A 19,595-nucleotide genomic window follows, 5' to 3' on the forward strand; every position below is an offset into this window, starting at 1 on the left:
AAATGAGATTGAACAATGAGTGATGAATATACTATATGGACGTTCCTTATGCTATTCTATTACTTTAAAGATTTTTTTTTTAATTTGACAGATCACAAGTAGGCAGAGAGGCAGGCGGGGGTGGGGGGCAGGCTCCCCGCTGAGTAAAAAGCGTGATGTGGGGCTTCATCCAGGACCCTGACATCATGACCTGAGCTGAAGGCAGAGGCTTAACCCACTGAGCCTCCCAAGCGCCCCCTTTTCTGTGTATTTAAAAAACAAACAAACAAAAAACAACAACAAAAAACTTTTATTATGGGAAATTTGAAATAAAGGAAAGAACCCAAGGTAACAACAACTTAGCAATTGCTCCCCAGTCCCAGTACATCTAGCCCATAGCCCATTAATATGAAAAGATCAAACTAGCAGTCTATTTGGCCAGTCAATATACAGTTTTCAAATTCTTCCTTAATAGAACATTTCAGGTACGTTTACAATACATTTACACTTAATTAACATCCTATTAATTCTAATGGAAAGGAGATAGTTCAAATTTAATCATTTATGACAACCAGAGAAGACCCTTTAAGTTAAATGCTAATTATTTTGGTTAAACGTTTTCCAAAATGTCTGTATCATTTCCCAGTAAGAAATTAAATTACTAACAATCGTCTTTCTTTTTAATTTTATGACTCATTGTCGTTGTTAGGAAAGCTCAGGCACGGAGCTTGCTGTAATTTAGCCTAGGGTGCTCTTTAATTATCTGGTGTTATTAGTGCTGAATCAAAAGCTCTGAGACTTCTTTCTTAGGTGGTATTCTGCCCTCGTTCTCTCTTCCTTGTGCCAGCCAGTGGGTCTGCTCCCCTCCACCTCCTCCCCCTCCAGGTGAATGTAATCTCCTCTGCTGTCCCTTGTACACTCCTCATGGCAGCCTGACAGGGTGCCCTGTGCACAGTAGGCACTCAATAACCACTTACTGAATTAGATTAAATCTGGGAAAAATGGAAGTTTGCCAGAGGAAATCAAATAATTAAGCTTATTAAACCATTAACCCTAATTTTAGATAAATCACTTAAGCTGCTGAGAATAGTTTGGGAATTCATACCGGAGTTCCAGATGGTTAAGGTTGCCAGGTATCTGGCTGCTAAATTAAGTGGGGGAGGGTATGGCTCTATTAGATATTAAAATGTATGTCTGCAGGTATGCATAATTGCTGCTAATTTGCACCGCAGGAAGAAAAGTAGCAAATTGGTAAAGGAGTTGTTTCTACTTCTAATGTGAAGAATAGCCGTTGATTACCTTAAGTACAACCTCTGTGTTCCTTGTGTACAACCTCTATGTTCATTGTAGATACAAGTGCATAAAAGTATTGTCTGTGACAATCCACTGAGTAGCTTATTGAAATTAAAACATTTTTATAAAAGAAGAGATATATTGGCTAAAAGAACTGGGTAAATTATGTGGAAAGAAAAACAACCCATAATCTTCATTTAATTGGTCTTGCCTACTAAAACATTTGATCTTTATGCAATACATCTTAAGTATATCTTTAGTAGGCACTTAATTATTTCTCACTTAATATGTTTCGCTCAGGCACAATACCTTGGAGTCCACCTAGATTCCCTCATCTCACATCCAATCCATCCGTAAATCCTACTGGCTCTACCTTCAAAATGCATTCAGAACCAGCCATCTCAACACATCTAACTGCCATACCCCATCCAAGTCACCATTCCCCTCTCCTGAGTTTTGTTCTAGCTTCTTACCTGTTCTGCTTCCAATGACAATCTGTTCTCCATCTATAGCCAAAGTGATTATTTATAAGACAGTCTTCTCTCTTCCCTTAGTTCCCTCCAGCAGCTCCCATGACCCATCAATCCTCATTGTGGTCTACTTGTCTACACAACCTTGCCCATGCCTGCCTCTCAAACTCCTTTCCTCTACTCCCCCTCAGCTATTCTGCTCCAATCACATAGGCTTTCATGCTAGGCATTTGTTAGATGAATGAAATGCATCGGTTGCTGAATGAATGACACAATAATTACAATCAGCAAGTTAGTACAGCTGCTATGCTGGCCCAGCCCAGGGAGATGATCTTTTACCTAGATGGTCTAAACTGGTGGTTCTCAGTCTACCTGGTATCAGAATCACCTAGGGGAGGGGAGTTACTAAAACTCAATGGCTGGCCCCACCCCTAGTTTCTGATTCAGTGGGTTTGGGTGGACCTAAAATCTGCATTTCTAGTAAGTTTCTAAGTGATGCTAATGATGGTCTAGGTACATACTTGGCCTAAATCTTTTATTTAGGAAAGCCAATAGAACATTCTGAACAGGGGCGCCTGGGTGGCTCAGTGGGTTAAAGCCTCTGCCTTCGGCTCAGGTCATGATCCCAGGGTCCTGGGATCGAGCCCCACATTGGGCTCTCTGCTCAGCAGGGAGCCTGCTTCCTCCTCTCTCTCTCTCTGCCTGCCTCTCTGCCTACTTGTGATCTCTGTCTGTCAAATAAATAAATAAAATCTTAAAAAAAAAAAAAAAAGAACATTCTGAACAGAAACTTAGCAAATATTGTCTTGGTGTTTCTGTCTGCTCTTTAGGATGAAAAGATTAATTGCAGAAATGTAGGTGGGGGGACCTTGGACCTCATTTTTTGACACTTAGCCACAGGGTGGCCCCCTAGCTCCAGTAATGACTCCATTGGTCCCAATTAAGATGGTTTTGTTTCTTTGGTGAAGTTCCAATCCATTTCTTTTTAAAAAAGAAAAGAAGGGGTGCCTGGGTAGCTCAGGGGGTTAAAGCTTCTGCCTTCGGCTCAGATCATGATCCCAGGGTCCTGGGATCAAGCCCCGCATTAGGCTCTCTGCTTAGCAGAGAGCCTGCTTCCTCCTCCTCCTCTCTCTCTCTCCCTGCCTGCTTGTGATCTCTGTCAAATAACAAATAAAATATTAAAAAAAAAAAAAAAAAAGAAAAAGAAAAGAAAAGAAAGAGAAGAAGAAAGCAAAGGAAAAAAAGAGAATTTGGTCGTAGGACCAGTACTAGGACCAGTCATTTACAGTTCACAAAAAGTCTCAGGAGCAGGCTAGTGGCTACCTCAGCAATGAGCAATTCTGGGCTCTGTTGGAAGATACCAGCATCCCTAAGGTGGGAATGATGCAGGGGGAAATATGTTTGTAAGTGGGAGAAGATATTAGTCAGAAGGCGAAAGGAGATTTCATTGTAGCCAACAAGGAAGCAGCATACACAGGACAAGTGTTTAGCTCTGTGTAGCCCATGGAGCCCTGACCATGATAGACATGGCGTAGACTGATCAGCCCCTGACACCCCTTCGAACCCCTTGCTGCTGTGGTGAGTGTTGGGCTGGCAGGAAGGGTTACTAAGATGGCGAAAGTTCCCGCCACAAGACCTGAGCTCGGACAGGAGAACAAAGGCCCAAGCAGGAATCTGAGACCCCTGCCCCGGGCTCCCATGGACCAATGGGATCCCGATGAGCAGGCGGGATATCCAAATAAGGGAAACTTCCAAAAGACCCCTGAGCTTCCTCCGAGACCCCTTAAAAGCCCCCTCCTCCCTGCCTTGGGCGCGACTTCCGCCACTCTGCTTTCCAGAGTGGCGGAACCTCGCCCGAGGATGCCCACCTCCTCCCGGCGCAACTTTCCTGGCTCCCCTTCTCCTGAGCCCTGAAACTTCGCCGGAGAGCGTTTTTAATAAATCTTGCCTTGCACCCACTTTGCCTGGTGTTGTGTTTATCTCGCCGGAAAAAACTTTACAGTGAGGAAGGCACCTTTCCCTCAGTTGTCCTTCCCTCATGTCTTTACTTCACTCTCATCCAGATAAATGGCTCATCTAATGATACTTTGTCCATCAGACATATTTTTCAATGATAATAGTTTTAGTGGGGGTGCCTAGCTGCCCTGGTCAGTGGAGCATGTGACTGTTGATCTCAGGATTGTGAGTCCGAGCCCCATGTTAGGTGTAGAGGTTACTCAAAAATAAAACCATCAAAAAAATATATACATATACACATATGTATATACACACATATATAGTGTTACAAGTTTAAATGTGTTCTTTACATGTGAATAAGCAACTCAACTTTTTTTCCTCAGTAAGGGTCTCATTGAGGATATGGGTTGACTGCTTTTGGTACTCCTGGTAAACTTTCCTTCAGTTTTATTAAACTTATGAGGCCTATGCTTAATATCACAACTATCATTCCTCTCAGTTCTGCTTTTCTGCTCATTTGAGGGATAAAAAAAGAAGTGCAAGTTCGCGTAACTGTCAAATGAAAACTGCTGAACAAAGATAGTGATACCACAGAGATCCACTGGCTGGCGGGCAGTAGCACCGCCAAGGTTTGAAGTGTTTCATTCACTCGTATGAAAGTCTGCGTTTGTCCTAACATTTAGGGAACTTCTGACCTTGTCTGGAATAGGGGCACATGTCCTCTAAGTGGGGGCTGTGGCAGACCCATTGGCTCAAAGCCCCTTCTAACCTCCCTCAGGTGTAGCTTCCTGATCTGTGAGGGCTAAGAAAACTAGAGACGACCTTCCTGGATTTCCCTGAAGCCCTGCCAAGCAGAGGCACCTGTATGAAATTCAGAGGCGAGCCTGTGAAGGTAGCACTGAGGAATACAGGGTAGAGCTACACTGGAAGGTTGCAGTTGCTGGCAGGGGGTGGGGCATGGGGGGTGGTTCTACACTGGTTCCTAATGCCCCAGGTGTGTGGGGGGGTGGGCAGTGGCAGCGATGTAACTTCTGTTAAAACAGTTTTTTAGAACTCAGAACCCTTAGCTGCATTGCTCCTGGCTACTAACAACCCACCTGTTTCCCTCCTCAGAAATTCAGTGTACTCCTAATACTGTGTAATCAGTGCTTTTTTGCTTTTTGCCACTACAGTGGATGCTGTTGTCTGTAACTTAGAACACTGACTAGTAGGGGACTCTGTCCGGATCAAAGCTATTCAGCCTGGTCTCAAGGAGATGCATTGGGATATCCTTCTCTTCAAATCCCCTAAAGTTGTGACAAGTCTCCTGTGACTCTTCCTTCTAGTTAACTGTTCAGTTTCATATGCTCATGTGCTCCGATGTTCATTAGAGGGGTCCCGGCCTCCAGGCCTAACTGCTGATTTTTGTCTTGTTTGTTCATCCGGTTCCTTGAAGAGGCTCATCTGGACATCCAGCTGGACGCTCTTCCTTGACACGTTTGTGGCACTTCTCGCCCTGTCACTTGGATGTCTTTTAATAGCTGTTGCCACGAGAACAGAAACACCATGGGGAAATACCCACTTTGACTTCCATGACTCAAAATGAAAAAGTAAACACAAGTGCTCATCGATCCAGAGCTCACAATAGGGCATGCCATGAGAGCTCTCACTGGCTGAGGACACAGGATAATTCTCCATGTACTGACTAATGGGTATTATTAAAAGACAGAAAAAAGAAAGAACACCTATGTTAACTCTTCTTCAGGACTGTAATTCCTCATGTGAAAGGCATTATCAGCTTTGTACAGAACAATACTAAATAAACATAGTATACTTTTATTGTACAAAAAGGCAGATGGCAGAAGTTTGAATATAAGTACTAACAGCTGCCTAGGGAGGTTTTGTGTCAACAGCACTAACTAGATAGTGAAAGAAGGCACATGTGCTAAGAAGAGACCCAAAGTGGCTAGCTCTGATTCTAAGACCAAATTCCAGTGTGTCTATGGGGGGGCGGTTCCCCACACCACCAAGCACCTTCCCGTGTTCACCAGCCTGAAAGCTCTGAGCTCTCTAAATCTTGCCCTTCTGGGTTTTTATGCAGGCTTCCTTACATAGGCATGATGGATTAAATCTCTGTCCATCCTTCAAATGACTTAGTATTCTCCCTCTTGCTATGTTCTCACTTACTGGCAGTCCCAAGTAAAGGGGACTGCAGGTCAAAGGCCCTGAGACTGGGAGGTGGACCAGAACCGCCCTCAACACCAAAGCCTGCCTGCACCTCCCAGAAGCATGAGGAGGAGGGATTGAGCTTGACCAGGAGAGCAAATTTCTATCTAGATGACAGGGTGTTGCCATCATTCTGAGGGGCAACTTGGAAGGATACAGCTAGAGAGAGAGCATGAGTAGAGGGTTTCTGTTCTGAATAAGAGACATTTGAGTGCATCCTGACAATTGTTTGCAGGGCTGGTTCTTTTTAAGCAGCTATCCAAATAATTCTAGGACACATATTCCAAATGGGCACACTCCTCTACTCTAAAATCACAGACCAGCTGAAAGAGATCTTCCTATCTCCTCAAGAGAGCAAGGGATACTACTACTCGATGGGCCCATACAGAAAGAAACATGGGCTGGTCAGGAACTTTTTCTGCCATTGCATGTCTGACTTAAGAGCCAACACTCCAGAGCACATGGCATGTGCTAGGCACCTTTCGGAGCCACTTTACATGTATTAACTCCTTTACTCTTTACAATAGCCTATGCCCCTGGTAAATTATTGTCCCCATTTTAAAGATAAGGAAGCTGGGGCACCTGGGTGACTCAGTTGGTTAAGCATCTGCCTTTGGCTCAGGCCCTGATCCCAGGGTCCTGGGATTGAGTCCTTGCCTGGCTCCTTGCTCAGTGGGGAGTCTGCTTCTCCCTCTGCCTGCTGCTCCCCCTGCTTGCATGCTCTGTCAAATAAATAAAATCTTATTTAAAAAAAGAATTGCTCCTCTTGATTTGTAGCTATATTAAAAAACTGAAGCACTAAGTACCAAAAAGCAAGACAGCTGTCCTCCAAGGTGAGAATCTGGTCATTTAGTAACAGGCCCCATCTGGCCCTTGGTCTGTGTAAACTCTGACTTCATCCCCTTAAGCCTTGGCCAGAAACTACAACCGGTGTCTGTACGATACGAAAAGCTGGAAATGTCCAGGTCAGAACGGGACGTGTTTCTTCAGAGGCCCCAGAACCTGGAAACTAAGGCTTCCAGTATGAGCTTGTCAGATAATCTTTCATAAGAGGCTTCTAAATTCCCTAATTGTGCTGGAATGTGGTGTCACTGAAAATGAGATTACATAAAAGAAAGGGTGGATGATGGTCGAGGCCTGGGCAAGTGCCCCACACAGGGACTTTCTCAGTAATTCTATGGACTAGGGCATTCTTCCAGCATGGGTCTTGGTTTATAGATGCTCTGTTAAGGCCTGTTGATCTAGTTGTTCTAAGAAGACTTAATTTTATGGAGGTATATAGCAAAACTACCCACTTTTTCCTGAGCCTTGCTAGTGTTGAATAGGAAGCATCCAGAAACAGCAGGACCTCAGTGACTGCCCTGCAGAAGCTTGGCCCACCAGAGCGGGCCTACCCTGCCTCAGGAGATCAGGCTGGCTAAAAGCTGCTAGAACAAAATCCATTCAGCTCCCCTTCAGGTGATCCCCTAGAAAAGCTCTGTAACCTGGAACTACCTGGAACCACCACTGCAGAACACAAGAGAGGAAGAAAGGAACATGCAGATCCTAGCAGAAATACTGTATTCATTTTGAGGACTGCTATGTTTTAAGGCAAATGTCACACACACACACATACACACACAACAGTCAGAGATGAACAGTATTTACAACATGTTAGAAGCGTGGGGGAGATAGCTTCAGACAGTGAGAAAGTAGGATTTTCCCCAGCCTGGTCTGAAAAACAAGGAGGCACACAGCACCTCCTTCCTCCCAGAGGAAGGGGAGCTATCGTATGGGATTTCATATAGAAGCGCCCCTCTTGGGCCCAGCACTCTGCCTACTGCCTTGCCAGGTTTGGGACAGAGGAGGCGTGCTCATGAGATGGGCAGCTCTAATTTTAACGTTTTGTGAAACTTACTTTTAGACATAGGAAAATCAGTTTGCAGAAGCCACAACACTGTGGTTAGGTCACTTCAATCCAAATCCAAAACTTGCTTGGATGAGAGCTAAAACAACATGGAGACACACATACATATATGCATTTGTGTGCAAATAGAGCCATAGATATGTGGGAGAAGGAAAGACAGCAGAGGCAAAGGCAGAATGTTCACTTGCAATTTGGGATCAAACAATGTGATTGTTTCCCCTTTCAAAATAGAAGGGGGATCAGCAAGGAGCCAGAGTGTCAAGGTTTCCAGGCAGCTCTCCGCTCAGTTCCTGGTCCCTCTTGGCCTCACAGGGGATGGGAGCGGGTGGGCTGGTTTAAAGAGATTTGGAGGGAGCTGGGCCTTCCCACTGGCCAGGCCAGCTCTAAGCCCAGGGCTCTTCCCCACTCCTTCCACTCTGGCACACACCCCAAAAGGAGGGGCTTGACTGCCTCTGTCCCTGCCCTCCCATTCTCAACAGCACCAGAAACACATCTCCACAGCGTGTTCCTTTTCTGCAGGGCCTGGGGGACAGCCATGTCACAGCAATAGTGAAAACAAGAAAAAGCACGAGGTGGGACGTCCGGGAACTGTTAACGGGCTGCTGTGAGGTGGATGGCCCGTGCCGGGGACCTGGGAGTCTCGGGGAAGCCAGGGGCCCAGAAACGTGCTGCAGATGGGATGGTTCACTCAGGAGGAGCTGAACAACCAGGAAGAGGTTGCACTCGATACTGGCAAATACCTATGAAGAGAACAGGCTGCATGGCAGAGTTGCGACTGCATGCAGAGACCAAAGTTCTGCTCAGAGACGCTATCTTTACCAGGAGCACAAGGCCTCTAGGAAGAAAGGTCTCACTTGGGTAAAACATAAGAAGAACGTATGTCGTTAGCACTTGCCATCCAAGAAATGAAAGGGTTGTTTTCACGGATTCACTCAGTTTGCCTCACCAAATCCCTCTGAGGTAGGTAAGAGGCAGATGACATTAGCCCCATTTTACAAATGGGGTGAAGTGAGGCCCAGGACTCGCGGCAGGTCACACTACGGAGAACCATCAACAGCCACAGTGAACGAACATTCTTGTGCTTTTCACTCTCCCCGTCCCTGGCAACACTGGTCTTCTGGATAAAGCCCCCTCACCTGGTTTCAGACCAAGTCGGCAGGTATCTGCAGGAATGGGGACATTTGGTTTCCAGTCTTAAACTTTTCATCTACTGGCAGGAAAAGAAACCCAGCCCACAGCAAATTAGCCAAAGCCAGGAGACCTGGGGACCTGGCAATGGGGCACCCCACCCCAGTTAGTAAGTGGGTTTATGTGTTTTCATTTTTGTTTTTGTTTTGCAAAGTGCAGCATTTTAGGGGGCTAGCTGAATTCTAAGAATGGATTAATGAGCCAGCAGGTCCTGAATATGAAGATCATGGAGGAAAAGTCCCCTCTTGGGCCTGGTTGGGGGATAAAGCTACAGTGTTGTCAGAGGCCAGGTCCTGGAAGCAGAAAACTTCCCTGGGGCTGGAATGAGATTGAGGATGACTGCGTGTATCTGTGTGTGTGTGTGTATCTGTCCTGACAGAGTGCTTCCCTTACCCTTGCTGGCTGCATCCCCCCTCCTTTCTCTGACCTCAGCATTTAAACTGTTTACTTAATGCTACTGACCAGAGACCCCCACAGTGCTAATGGGGTCTGTAGTAGTTCCAGCTGAACAATGTGCTGAACCTCCAAGCCCACCAGTGACTCAGAATCAGCCACACCTCCAAGTTAGAAATCTCTCAATACCTCAGGTACCAGCTCAGTGAATTCCAGTCACAGGTAAGAATTTGGGAATTTTTCCAATCACTCTGGCTCACGAGGCTGCATGACAGAGGACTGTAAAACCCCTAGTTTGCCCCGAAAGACCGCAGGGCAGAGCTGCCTGCGCGCAGTGAAGGGCACCTGTGCGTTCTTCCAGGCCGTAACTACCCCGTCCCGGGGAGCCCGATCTGCCTCCAGCCTGCATCTCCAGGACGGGTTTCCAAAGCACACACAGTTGCACCTGTACACGGATCAAGCCATATGGCAGAGCGCCCCGGTCTCCGGTAACCAGTTCCCGCTGGGAAGCGCGATGCCTGCACGGAAACATAATCCTCGAACCCTTGACCGGGCCAAAGCATTGCACGGGCCTAAAAGTTGGTGAGCAGGAGGCCCGCGCCCCCTGGCCGCCCTCACACGGCGGGGCGCCACCGCCGGCGGGCACGCCCGGGGCCAGCCCCCTCACAGAACCGACTCCTTGGATTCCAGCTCGGGGGCGCTGGCTGCGGGGCCGGCGGGGTTCTGGTGTGTCACCAGAGGCGACGTCTCCTCCTCCGATTTGCAGTTGGGGACAGCCTCCACCTTCACTTCGCTCAGCTCCTGCTCGCCTGGCTTCCCGGCCTTCTGATTGAGGTGGTGGAGAATGCCGGCGCCCAGCGCGTCCCCTTCCACGTTCACCACCGTGGTGGTGCGGTCCCTGCGGGGGAAGAAAAGGCAGGCCTTGCCGCCGCTGCCGCACAGCAGCCTGGGCCTCACTTTACTCGAAACTGTTTCGGTCAATATTTCTCACTCTCAGGAAAGTAACAGACCCTGATTGTGGAAAACCTCTTGTGTAAGCCCCAGAAATCAAGAAGAGAAGCATCAAGAAAACAAAAGTCGGGACGCCCGGGTGGCTCAGTTGGTTGGATGACTGCCTTCGGCTCAGGTCATGATCCCGGAGTCCCGGAATCGAGTCCCACATCAGGCTCCCAGCTCCATGGGGAGTCTGCTTCGCTCTCTGACCTTCTCCTCGCTCATGCTCTCTCTCACTGTCTCTCTCTCTCAAATAAATAAATAAAATCTTAAAAAAAAAAAAAAAGATGAAGCTAATTACTTAAAAAAAAAAAGTCACCCACCCACACTTCACAACTCCCAGTGAGTCCAGTAACTCCTTTCTATGGATGTCTTCTATGCGGAGGAGACACCATCTATGAGGGTCACGCACAGCTGGGACAGACAGTGTAGACTGGGTTTCAGACCCAACTTCTCCCCCGCTTAGCAGTACACTGTGGGAACACCCCTTCTTCTTCTCTCATCACTGCGTCTCTGCTGAATGTTCAACTTTGCCTGTATTCTGTGGCAGTTGGCAAACACCATCTCATAGCACTGTCCTTTCCAGAAGCTTGTCTTCCCACAGGTTAGTCCAATAACCACTCTCTCTCCTGAGGCTCAGAGCAAGCACTGTGCCCATTTGGCAGAAAGGGAGAAAAGTGTGAACTTGCCTGCCAGCACCAGAAAAGCTAAAGGCTGTGTAAGCAGAGGCTGTGGGGTGGTGAATGGTTCACATGACTTCAGGTCTCTACTAGGCCATCTGCCTGGTGCCCTGTTGTCTCTGTTTTTGACTAACAGTCTCTTAGAGGCCTGCCTTCCTCAGACAGAAGCAGCTGGCTCTAACACTCTGCTCCAGTCCTGTCCAACACACCAGCTCAGGGACCGAGTTCCCTCTAATGAGCTGTATAGACAATGCAGGTCTCCATTTCACCCTCCTTGTTCTGAAGGATTCTGAGAAGTCCCTGAAAATTTCTAGGGCTTACACAAGAGGTTGGAAACCACCATTCCCAACCACAATGGGCAGAGCCACGAGCCCAGGGCCAGACTCTAGTGTTTAGGTGATGCCAGGCCTGGTTGGGGCTAGCCTGGAAGGCAGTGTCTTTTTTCACTAATGTTTACTGTATGCTCTACCACAAGCCTGGAACTCTTCCATGCACTGTGGATATGCTATCTTATTTCATCTCCAACCCAGTTCTGGTGTAGGTTCTATTATTATTCCCATTTGACAGGTGAACCAATCAAAGTCCAGAACAGTTCCTATCACACAACTAGTAAATGGTAAAGCTGGGATTTGAACCCAGGTACCTGGACTCCAGGGCTCATTTTCTTACTCATATGCTCTACTGCCCAACATTAGCACCTCAGGTGACCTTCCCTATAAAACAAGTATTATTCATACCTAAAGAGGATATCAAATGACTCAAGGAGTCCACACTCAGAATCAACACTCACTGTTCTATGCCTCTACATGAGCCCTGGTGATGGTGGCCTGAATCACATCTCCTTTGTAACTCCTCCTCCCCTGAGCCCAATCCACTCACATCAACTGGGTTCATCTCCACTTCCCTTGATGAAATCACTCCTTGCATGTTTCAGGCCAAGGACAATCATTCCCAAAGGCTCACTCCTCCAATGGCTATGACTCTTATGCAGCCAACAATCTCCATTAGACCCTGGCCCCTGCCTTGGGCCTGCACTGGGGGCCCAGCCTGGGTCTTGGACTCCCATTTTCCTGGATGCTCTAACAAAGTTCTCAGTAATGACATTTCGTGGTCATTTATGGGCCGTTGACCCTTATACTGTTTAATTTTTCCTAAATTTTGTCTTGCCTGGGACACCTGTGTGGCTCAGTTGGTTAAGGGTCTGCCTTTGGCTCAGGTCACGATCCCAGTCCTGGGACCGAGCCTGCATCGGGCTCCCTGCTCAGTGGAGAGGCTGCTTCTCCCTCTGCCTACTGCTCCCTCTGCTTGTGTGTGTGCTCTCTCTTTTCTCTCTCTGACAAATAAATAAACAAAATTATAAAATTATGTCTTGCCAGCTCAACTCCTTCACAAGGCATGTCTGAAGTATCTCTTCTCCCAGACACAGTGGAATGCCAAGCTCCTGGGGAAGGTACCACAGACTTTCTTTTATTCACTGACCTTAGGACTTGCTACTTACACAATCCAGTCCACAGCCAGGATCAGAGAAAGGTCATGAGTGGGCAGGCCGATGGCCTCCAGGATAATGGCGATGGTGAGGACCCCTCCAGCTGGTACTCCTGCTGCCCCGACACTGGATGCTGTGGCTGTCACTCTACAGGATGGCACAGAAGACTAGCCATTAACACAGAGCATGATGTGGGCACAGAGAAACGCAAAATATGGCGGCTATGGCTTCGAAACCAAAAATCACACAACCCTAGATGCTGCCAGCTGAGCCCTTCAGAGATGACTCACTCTCTTCAAGTAATGAATTCATGCTGTCATTTTCCAAATGGGACCTCCCCAAGTCATGGTGAGATTGGTATTCATGACGTGTTTCAAAGGAAATCACACACACAATGAAAAACCCCTCAAGTTTTGACCCAGACCTAAGGATGAAGAATAATGAACTTACAGAATCGTGAAAATCTGTCCTGCCTTCAGCTCGATGTTGTTGAGCTGGGCAATAAACACTGCGGCCACACACTGGAAGATGGCTGCCCCATCCATGTTCACAGTGGCCCCGATGGGGAGGATGAACCTGCTGATCCTCTTGTCCACACCGTTGTTTTCCTCAATGCACTTCATCATGGAGGGGAGGGTTGCTGAGCTGGAAAGGGAGAAACGGCCAACCGTGACAACAGTCCTTTCCAGCCTGGCTAAGAGAGTACTCAGCGCAGACCCAGACACAGAGCAGTTAGCATCATCCTAATGTCTGTTTTTTTTCCCCTTGAAAAAAGAGAAAAATTGGAATTGTTTCAAACCTTCTGTCATGGACACCTGGGTGGCTCAGATGGTTAAGCATCTGCCTTCAGCTCAGGTCATGATCCCAGGGTCCTGGGATTGAGTCCCGCATTGGGCTTCCTACTCAGCAGGGAGCCTGCTTCTCCTTCTTCCTCCCTTTCTCTCTCTCATGAATAAATAAAATATTTTTTGAAAAAAAGTTTTCAGTCACAATGTGCAGTAATGTCAATTCCTGAAGTATTCAAAATGGGACCCTCTAGATTTACCTGTTACGTTATTTACTTAGATACACCTGTTCCAAATATTTCAAGAAACACCATATTGCCTCATGGTGCGAAATGTTCTCAAGACAACAAAGAACTGTTTATTCCATATGTGCATCTCCTCTCTTGAGTTGTTCCTCTCCCCGCCTCCCTCCCCACTGGAAGTAAAAGGCAAACTATGCCTTTTTTTCCTTTTTGGCCAAGAAGTGGCAATGGCTGTGAGAGGCTGGAGAGGGACTGTGTTCCTGGATAACTGGAAGAATAAGTCCTACACTCTCCAGCCTGCCCCGTGGGAGGCTGCCACAGCTGAGAAGCAGATTTGTCTCTAAGCCACAGAAACTTACCTCCCTAATTCTTTTTACCACCCCAGCACGGCATCACAGAAATAGCCACTGAGGATGGGAGGGAACATGCAGTAGAGAAACAAAAACCAAATCTGGTACTGCAATGTGCTGCCGTCCTTTAATACTTTTCCTTCTTCCTTCCTTTCTTCCTCCCTTCCCTCCTTTCTTCCCTCCTTTGTTTCTTTCTTTCGGATTTTATTTATTTATTTGAGACACACAGAGAGAGAGGACAAGTAGGGAGAGCAGCAGGCAGAGGGAGACGCAGGCTCCCTGCCGAGCAAGGAGCCTGATGCAGGGCTCCATCCCAGGACCCTGGCATCGTGACCCTCGATGAAGGCAGATGCTTAACCAGTTAAGCCACCCAGGCACCCTTTTGAAAGTTTTCTTTAAACACACCTGGAAAGCCCAATTTTTTGGAAGGATTTCCAGTAATGACAAAGTGCATCTTTTGTACTAAATTAGATAATCCCACAATACTGTGGACTCCCAGAGAGCTAAGCACCTGTTCCTCACCATGATACCTTGGTCTTATTTTGTGATTCATGCATTTAGAGGGAGAACTGGGCAGGCATCATTCTAGAAACTTCCCTGTAAGGAGTTCTGAGGTAAGCGATTGCTTTCTTTCACTCAGACAAAGGTCTTAGTAATTGGGGTGAGGACCCACAATTGGGTTAAACAATGATCTGACCTCTAAGGAGCAAGAAGGAAAAGGGAATGAGACGATCCCGAATTCTGGCAATCCCAGAAACCCACTTCCATAGAAATATGCGGCTGGACTCACCTGGTTCCACATCACTATGGCTCAGAGCAGCTGAGAGCACCCGACTCACCTGGAGCAGGTGGCAAACGCTGTTGCAAATGGTGTGAGGAGGCCCAGGAGGAACCTGAATGGGTTTTTTCGTGTGAAAACAAAATAAATAAGTGGAAGAACAATTCCTCCATGAATAAAATGGCCCAATATAGATGTGAAGATATATTTTCCAAGGCTGGTCACCAGCACGATGATGTCCTTCATTTCCAAAATCTTGCTTCCAACCAGGAACATGATGCCCACAGGTACATACCTAGGGCATGAGCACAGGTACTTGTCAGTAAGAGTGATGTGATGATGGGCCCAGGAGACCCAGGCCCTTCCTGATACCCAGCACGGGGCCTTTCAACTAAGTGGTCTTCGTTTGTCCCTAGGATGATTCTAAGGGTGCCTGGCTGGTTCAGTCAGGAGCACACACAACTCCTGTTCTCACGGCGGGGAGTTTGAGACCCAAATGGGGCATGGAGCCTACCTAAAAAAAAAAAAAAAGGAAGATCTCTCTAGAATGATCCTGAGGAACTGAAAAGGATGGGCCCATTTTATAGGCTGTGAAACTGAGTAAAATTAACATGATAAATCACCATGGGTCATAGCATCAGGACCAGAACCCAGATTTCTTTCCCCTTGGATATGTTATGCTCTTTAAAAAAATTTTTTTTTTATTTTAAGATTTTATTTATCTATTTGACAAAGAGAGAGAGGGAGAGACCACAAGCAGGGTAAGAGGCAGGGGGAGAAGCAGACTCCTTGCTGAGCCTGATGTGAGGCTCGATCCCAGGACCCCAGGATCATAACCTGAACCGAAGGCAGATGCTTAAACGACTGGAAATATTATGTTCTTAAGAGAGGAATGCTACCAACCACATGGGCTGCCAAGTGGAAAGCCAAGGAACTCAAGATCAAAGCCTCTGGAACTGAGAATTTGACTTTCAGCCTTGGTCAGTCTTGTTCCGAGAACTTAGAAACACAAAAGACTAACACCTATTTTGCAGAATTGCTGTGATACAGAATTGAGCCAAAGCTGGGACTTTTGTTAAGTTTTCAGTTCTTTGTGGTTTGGAAAACATGATTCCGTGGGAAAAAGTCATTAACAATGACCCTCAGGAAACACTCCTCGAATGTGAAGATTTTTTTAATGGTGAGACAGGAAGAAGAAAGGGAAGGAATGAACTATGGGAGCTACAAAACCCCATAAGTCAGCTGTTTTGAATTTAATATAAATTTAGGAAGAATTTTATAACCATTGACTTTATTTGTAAGTTTCAATCACATAGATAATAATATCACAAATTTGAGAGAGTTCAAAAGGACGAGTCAAGTGTCCCTTCCACATTTGCCTCCCGAGAACTTAGTTTCCTTCCCTAGAGATAGCCACTGTCACTGGTTTCCTGAATTTTCTTTACAGAGATATTCTAAGCAGTTTTATAATGTTAAATTTCATAGAGCCCATAAATGCATTCTCCTTTCAAAAAATTAAAATACAGGCTAGGCCCAAATCCTCTTTCGGCACTCATGTCAGACCACTCCTTAGACCACTCCCACTTGCTATGCATTTAGGTACATCCGTATGTATATAAATCTTTTTTTTTTTTTTATTTGTTTGTTAGAGAGAGAGAGAGATTGAGAGTGCGCACCAAGCACAGGCAGACAGAATGGCAGGCTAGAGGCAGAGGGAGAAGCAGGCTCCCTGCCGAGCAAGGAGCCCGATGTGGGACTCGATCCCAGGACTCTGGGATCATGACCTGAGCCGAAGGCAGCCGCTTAACCAACTGAGCCACCCAGGCGTCCCCGTATGTATATAAATCTATATATTCATTTTGAACCTCACATTATATCTCTGAGATCTTTTTATGTCAATACATGGAAATCTACCTCATTTTGTCTTTAAGTTGTCGCAAAACATGCATAACATAAAATTTATCATTTTAACCTTTTTTAAGTGTGCACTTTAGTGGTTTCAAGTACATTCATATGGCTGTAGAGCCATCACCAATATCCATCTATCCATGTCCTGTATGCTTCCATGTCCTATACTGAAACTACATATTCACTAAACAATAACCTCTTGTGTCCCCAAATGGTTCCTGGGATAACCCCCAGTGGTTCCACAATAACCCCACTTGCGTCCCAGTGGTTCCTGGGAACCACTGTTCTATTTTCTGTGTCCATGAATTTGACTATTCCAGGTACCTCTTGTAAATGGAATCATACAATATTTGCCCTTTTGTGACTAGCTTATTTCACATAGCATCATGTCTTCAAGGTTCATTCATGTCAGAATTCCATTCTTTCTTAGGGCCGAATCATATTTCATTGTATGTATATATCACGTTTTTCTGACCCTTTATCGATGGACATCTGGGTTGTTTCCACCTTTACCTTTTTCTTTTTAAATATTAGCCTCAAAACTGAAATACTGTACATCATCTTGCCATTGTTCTGCTGATGAACCTCCAGACTGTTCCCAGGTTTGCATTACAAACAATGTTGCAAGCAGTCTCTTTGTGCCTACCTCGCTGTGTTCTCTAGGTAGAGATACCAAGAAGTGAATTGGTGAGTTATGGTGTGTGTATATTTTAAATTTTAGTAGATTTCAACAAATTGTTCTCTAAAGTAGCTCTTTGAATTCATAGTCCCACCAGCTGTCCAAGAGAATAATCTTTTCCCTGCACCACTGCTTCTGATTCAGGGATGACTTTGCCCATGGGACATTTGGCAGTATCTGGAGATATTTTTGGTTGTCACAGCTTTGGGGAAGGGGTCACTAGCATTTAGTGGATGGAGGCCAGGGATGCTTCTAGACATCCCACCCTTTGCTCAAAACTATCCTCACTCTTATTAATGCCTGATAAGACCAAACTTCTCATTTTCCTAATCCTAATAAGTTGGGCATCTCTTAAAATGTATATTGATCATTCAGGTTTCCTCTTCTATGAATTGCCTGCTCACCTACTTTGTCTAATAGTATATTCAGTCTTTTTTCTTTTTCAACAACCAGAACTCCTTGCATTAGTGCTTCCCAGATGATCTTTGGTGTATTTTTATCCAGCTGATCATGGGTCAATATTCTTATAAAAGACAACAGAAATAAAATATTAGAAAAGTGGTCAGGTGCTTGGATGTTGCAGCAATATGAAATTGCTACAGAAGTTTGTAAATGCTTACTCTTAATTTCCCTATAAATCTCATTGCAGACAGATAAATAGTTTGTGAACTGGTAGCAGTCCTCCAGGAATTGATGCTTTCAGATATGTGTGTGTACATATATACATTATATGTAAATATATATAATTTTTTTCAGTAATTGTCCTCTTTTGTTCAATGTATCTTTTGTAAGCAAACATTTTGTATTCTGATGTAGTCAGATTTAGCAGCTTTTTATGGCTTTTACTTTTTGCATTCATTTAGGAAGAGTTTCCATACCTCTATGTTTTCTTCTAATAATTTAGGACACTCCCCTCTTCCCTTCTTCCTTCCTCCTTGGATAGTTTAATGTGTGAGTTGGCACCCTGAGTTTTATTGGAACAATCATGTTCATTCATTTATAAATAGTCTATAGTTGCTTTCATCCTATAATGGCAGGGTTAGTAGTTGTGTCAGAGACCACAAGGTCTGCCAAGTTTGCTGAGCCTGTATTTAAGCCATTGAGGCATTATTTCGGAGGCATTATTCCTGTCCTGTGAGCAGGACAGGAAGGTGCTTTGACATTTTAGTGGGTAATGAGCAAAGAAAAGAAAGCAGAAAGAGCTGCTATTGGAGATCCCTCTCAAGCCTGGTTGAGATCCTTTAACCAGGTAAGTCATTTTACACCCCAATTCTGTGTGACATATACTTGGCTGGGCAACACATCTCCAAGGGGAGTCAGACACACAGCAGGGTCTGCCTGACGGAACACCTGGTTATGTAACTAGTATATTGATTTGAAGGAATGACTATAAATTGGTTTTCAGATTGAAAACAAATGTCTTAACATAGGAACATCACTTTCTTGCATAATTTCCCTTAATCCAAACGTTGGGAGGATTTTAGACTAAAAAAAAAAAAATAAGACAGGAAAAGAATCTGACATGTGATGAAAATACTTTTTCCTTTCTGAAAAATATTTTTCTGCTCAGAACAACAACAGTCATATGAACAGTCATGTTTGCAAATGATGGAGTCAGACTCTGGAATTTTTGGTTGAGGAAGATAAACACCACCACCAGTGGGGGCTCTGGACTTGGCCTCCCACTCAATTCCAAACTTTACTACCAAATTCCAGGCTTCTCTCCTGAGATGGTTAAGGGTTGCCAATAAGGAAAATGCTTCATGTACGAAAGGATACTCTATGTTTCTGGACAATATACAAAAAGAAGCTAAAATGCATAGCAGTTTGGCCCAAGTAAAACAGCAAGGTAAAACTTTTAAGGGATGGGCACTGGGATTGGTAGGCTTTTTGATTAGTCTCTTTGAGACCTCTGGTCAAATTTTTACTTGTTAGCCAGAAATCAATCCATTGGTTTTTATTAAACAACTGTGCTTTTATTGATGTTCCATAAAGAAATATTTATGTAAAAGGAGACCATTCCAAGTTTATGTATGCATGGAGTAAAAATGAATTTGTCTTCCATGCTGTGAAATATTATAAGAAGGGGCCCCTTTGAAGCTTGAAGTTGACTGTTTTAAGATAAATAAACCTTATTTTATGCAGCAGGTAGCATACTTACTGAGTTCATTGCCCTACAAGATGATCTAGGCATCCTATATGATATGGATAATGGTGGAACCTCATAACTAAATCGATTACCAGGGATAGAACCATAACGGGTCACTGTGGGTGCTGAAGAAGGGACTGGTAATAATGGCACAT

General features: G+C 45.3%; 1 protein-coding gene across 1 annotated transcript in view; it reads right to left on the reverse strand.

Moving 5' to 3' along the window:
- Positions 1-273: 273 nt before the first annotated feature.
- Positions 274-19,595, reverse strand: part of SLC1A4 (solute carrier family 1 member 4) — a 34,942-nt gene continuing 15,620 nt past the window's right edge. The window contains exons 5-8 of the mRNA XM_059405967.1: positions 14,766-14,999; positions 13,000-13,194; positions 12,562-12,696; positions 274-10,288 (exon numbers count right to left, since the gene is read on the reverse strand). Of these exons, the coding sequence (XP_059261950.1) occupies positions 10,054-10,288; positions 12,562-12,696; positions 13,000-13,194; positions 14,766-14,999 (799 nt within the window). The 3' untranslated portion in view covers positions 274-10,053. The remainder of the gene's footprint in view (positions 10,289-12,561; positions 12,697-12,999; positions 13,195-14,765; positions 15,000-19,595) is intronic.

The sequence above is a fragment of the Mustela nigripes genome, chromosome 7 (genome assembly GCF_022355385.1).
Source record: "Mustela nigripes isolate SB6536 chromosome 7, MUSNIG.SB6536, whole genome shotgun sequence".
Classification (NCBI taxonomy): Eukaryota; Metazoa; Chordata; class Mammalia; order Carnivora; family Mustelidae; genus Mustela; species Mustela nigripes.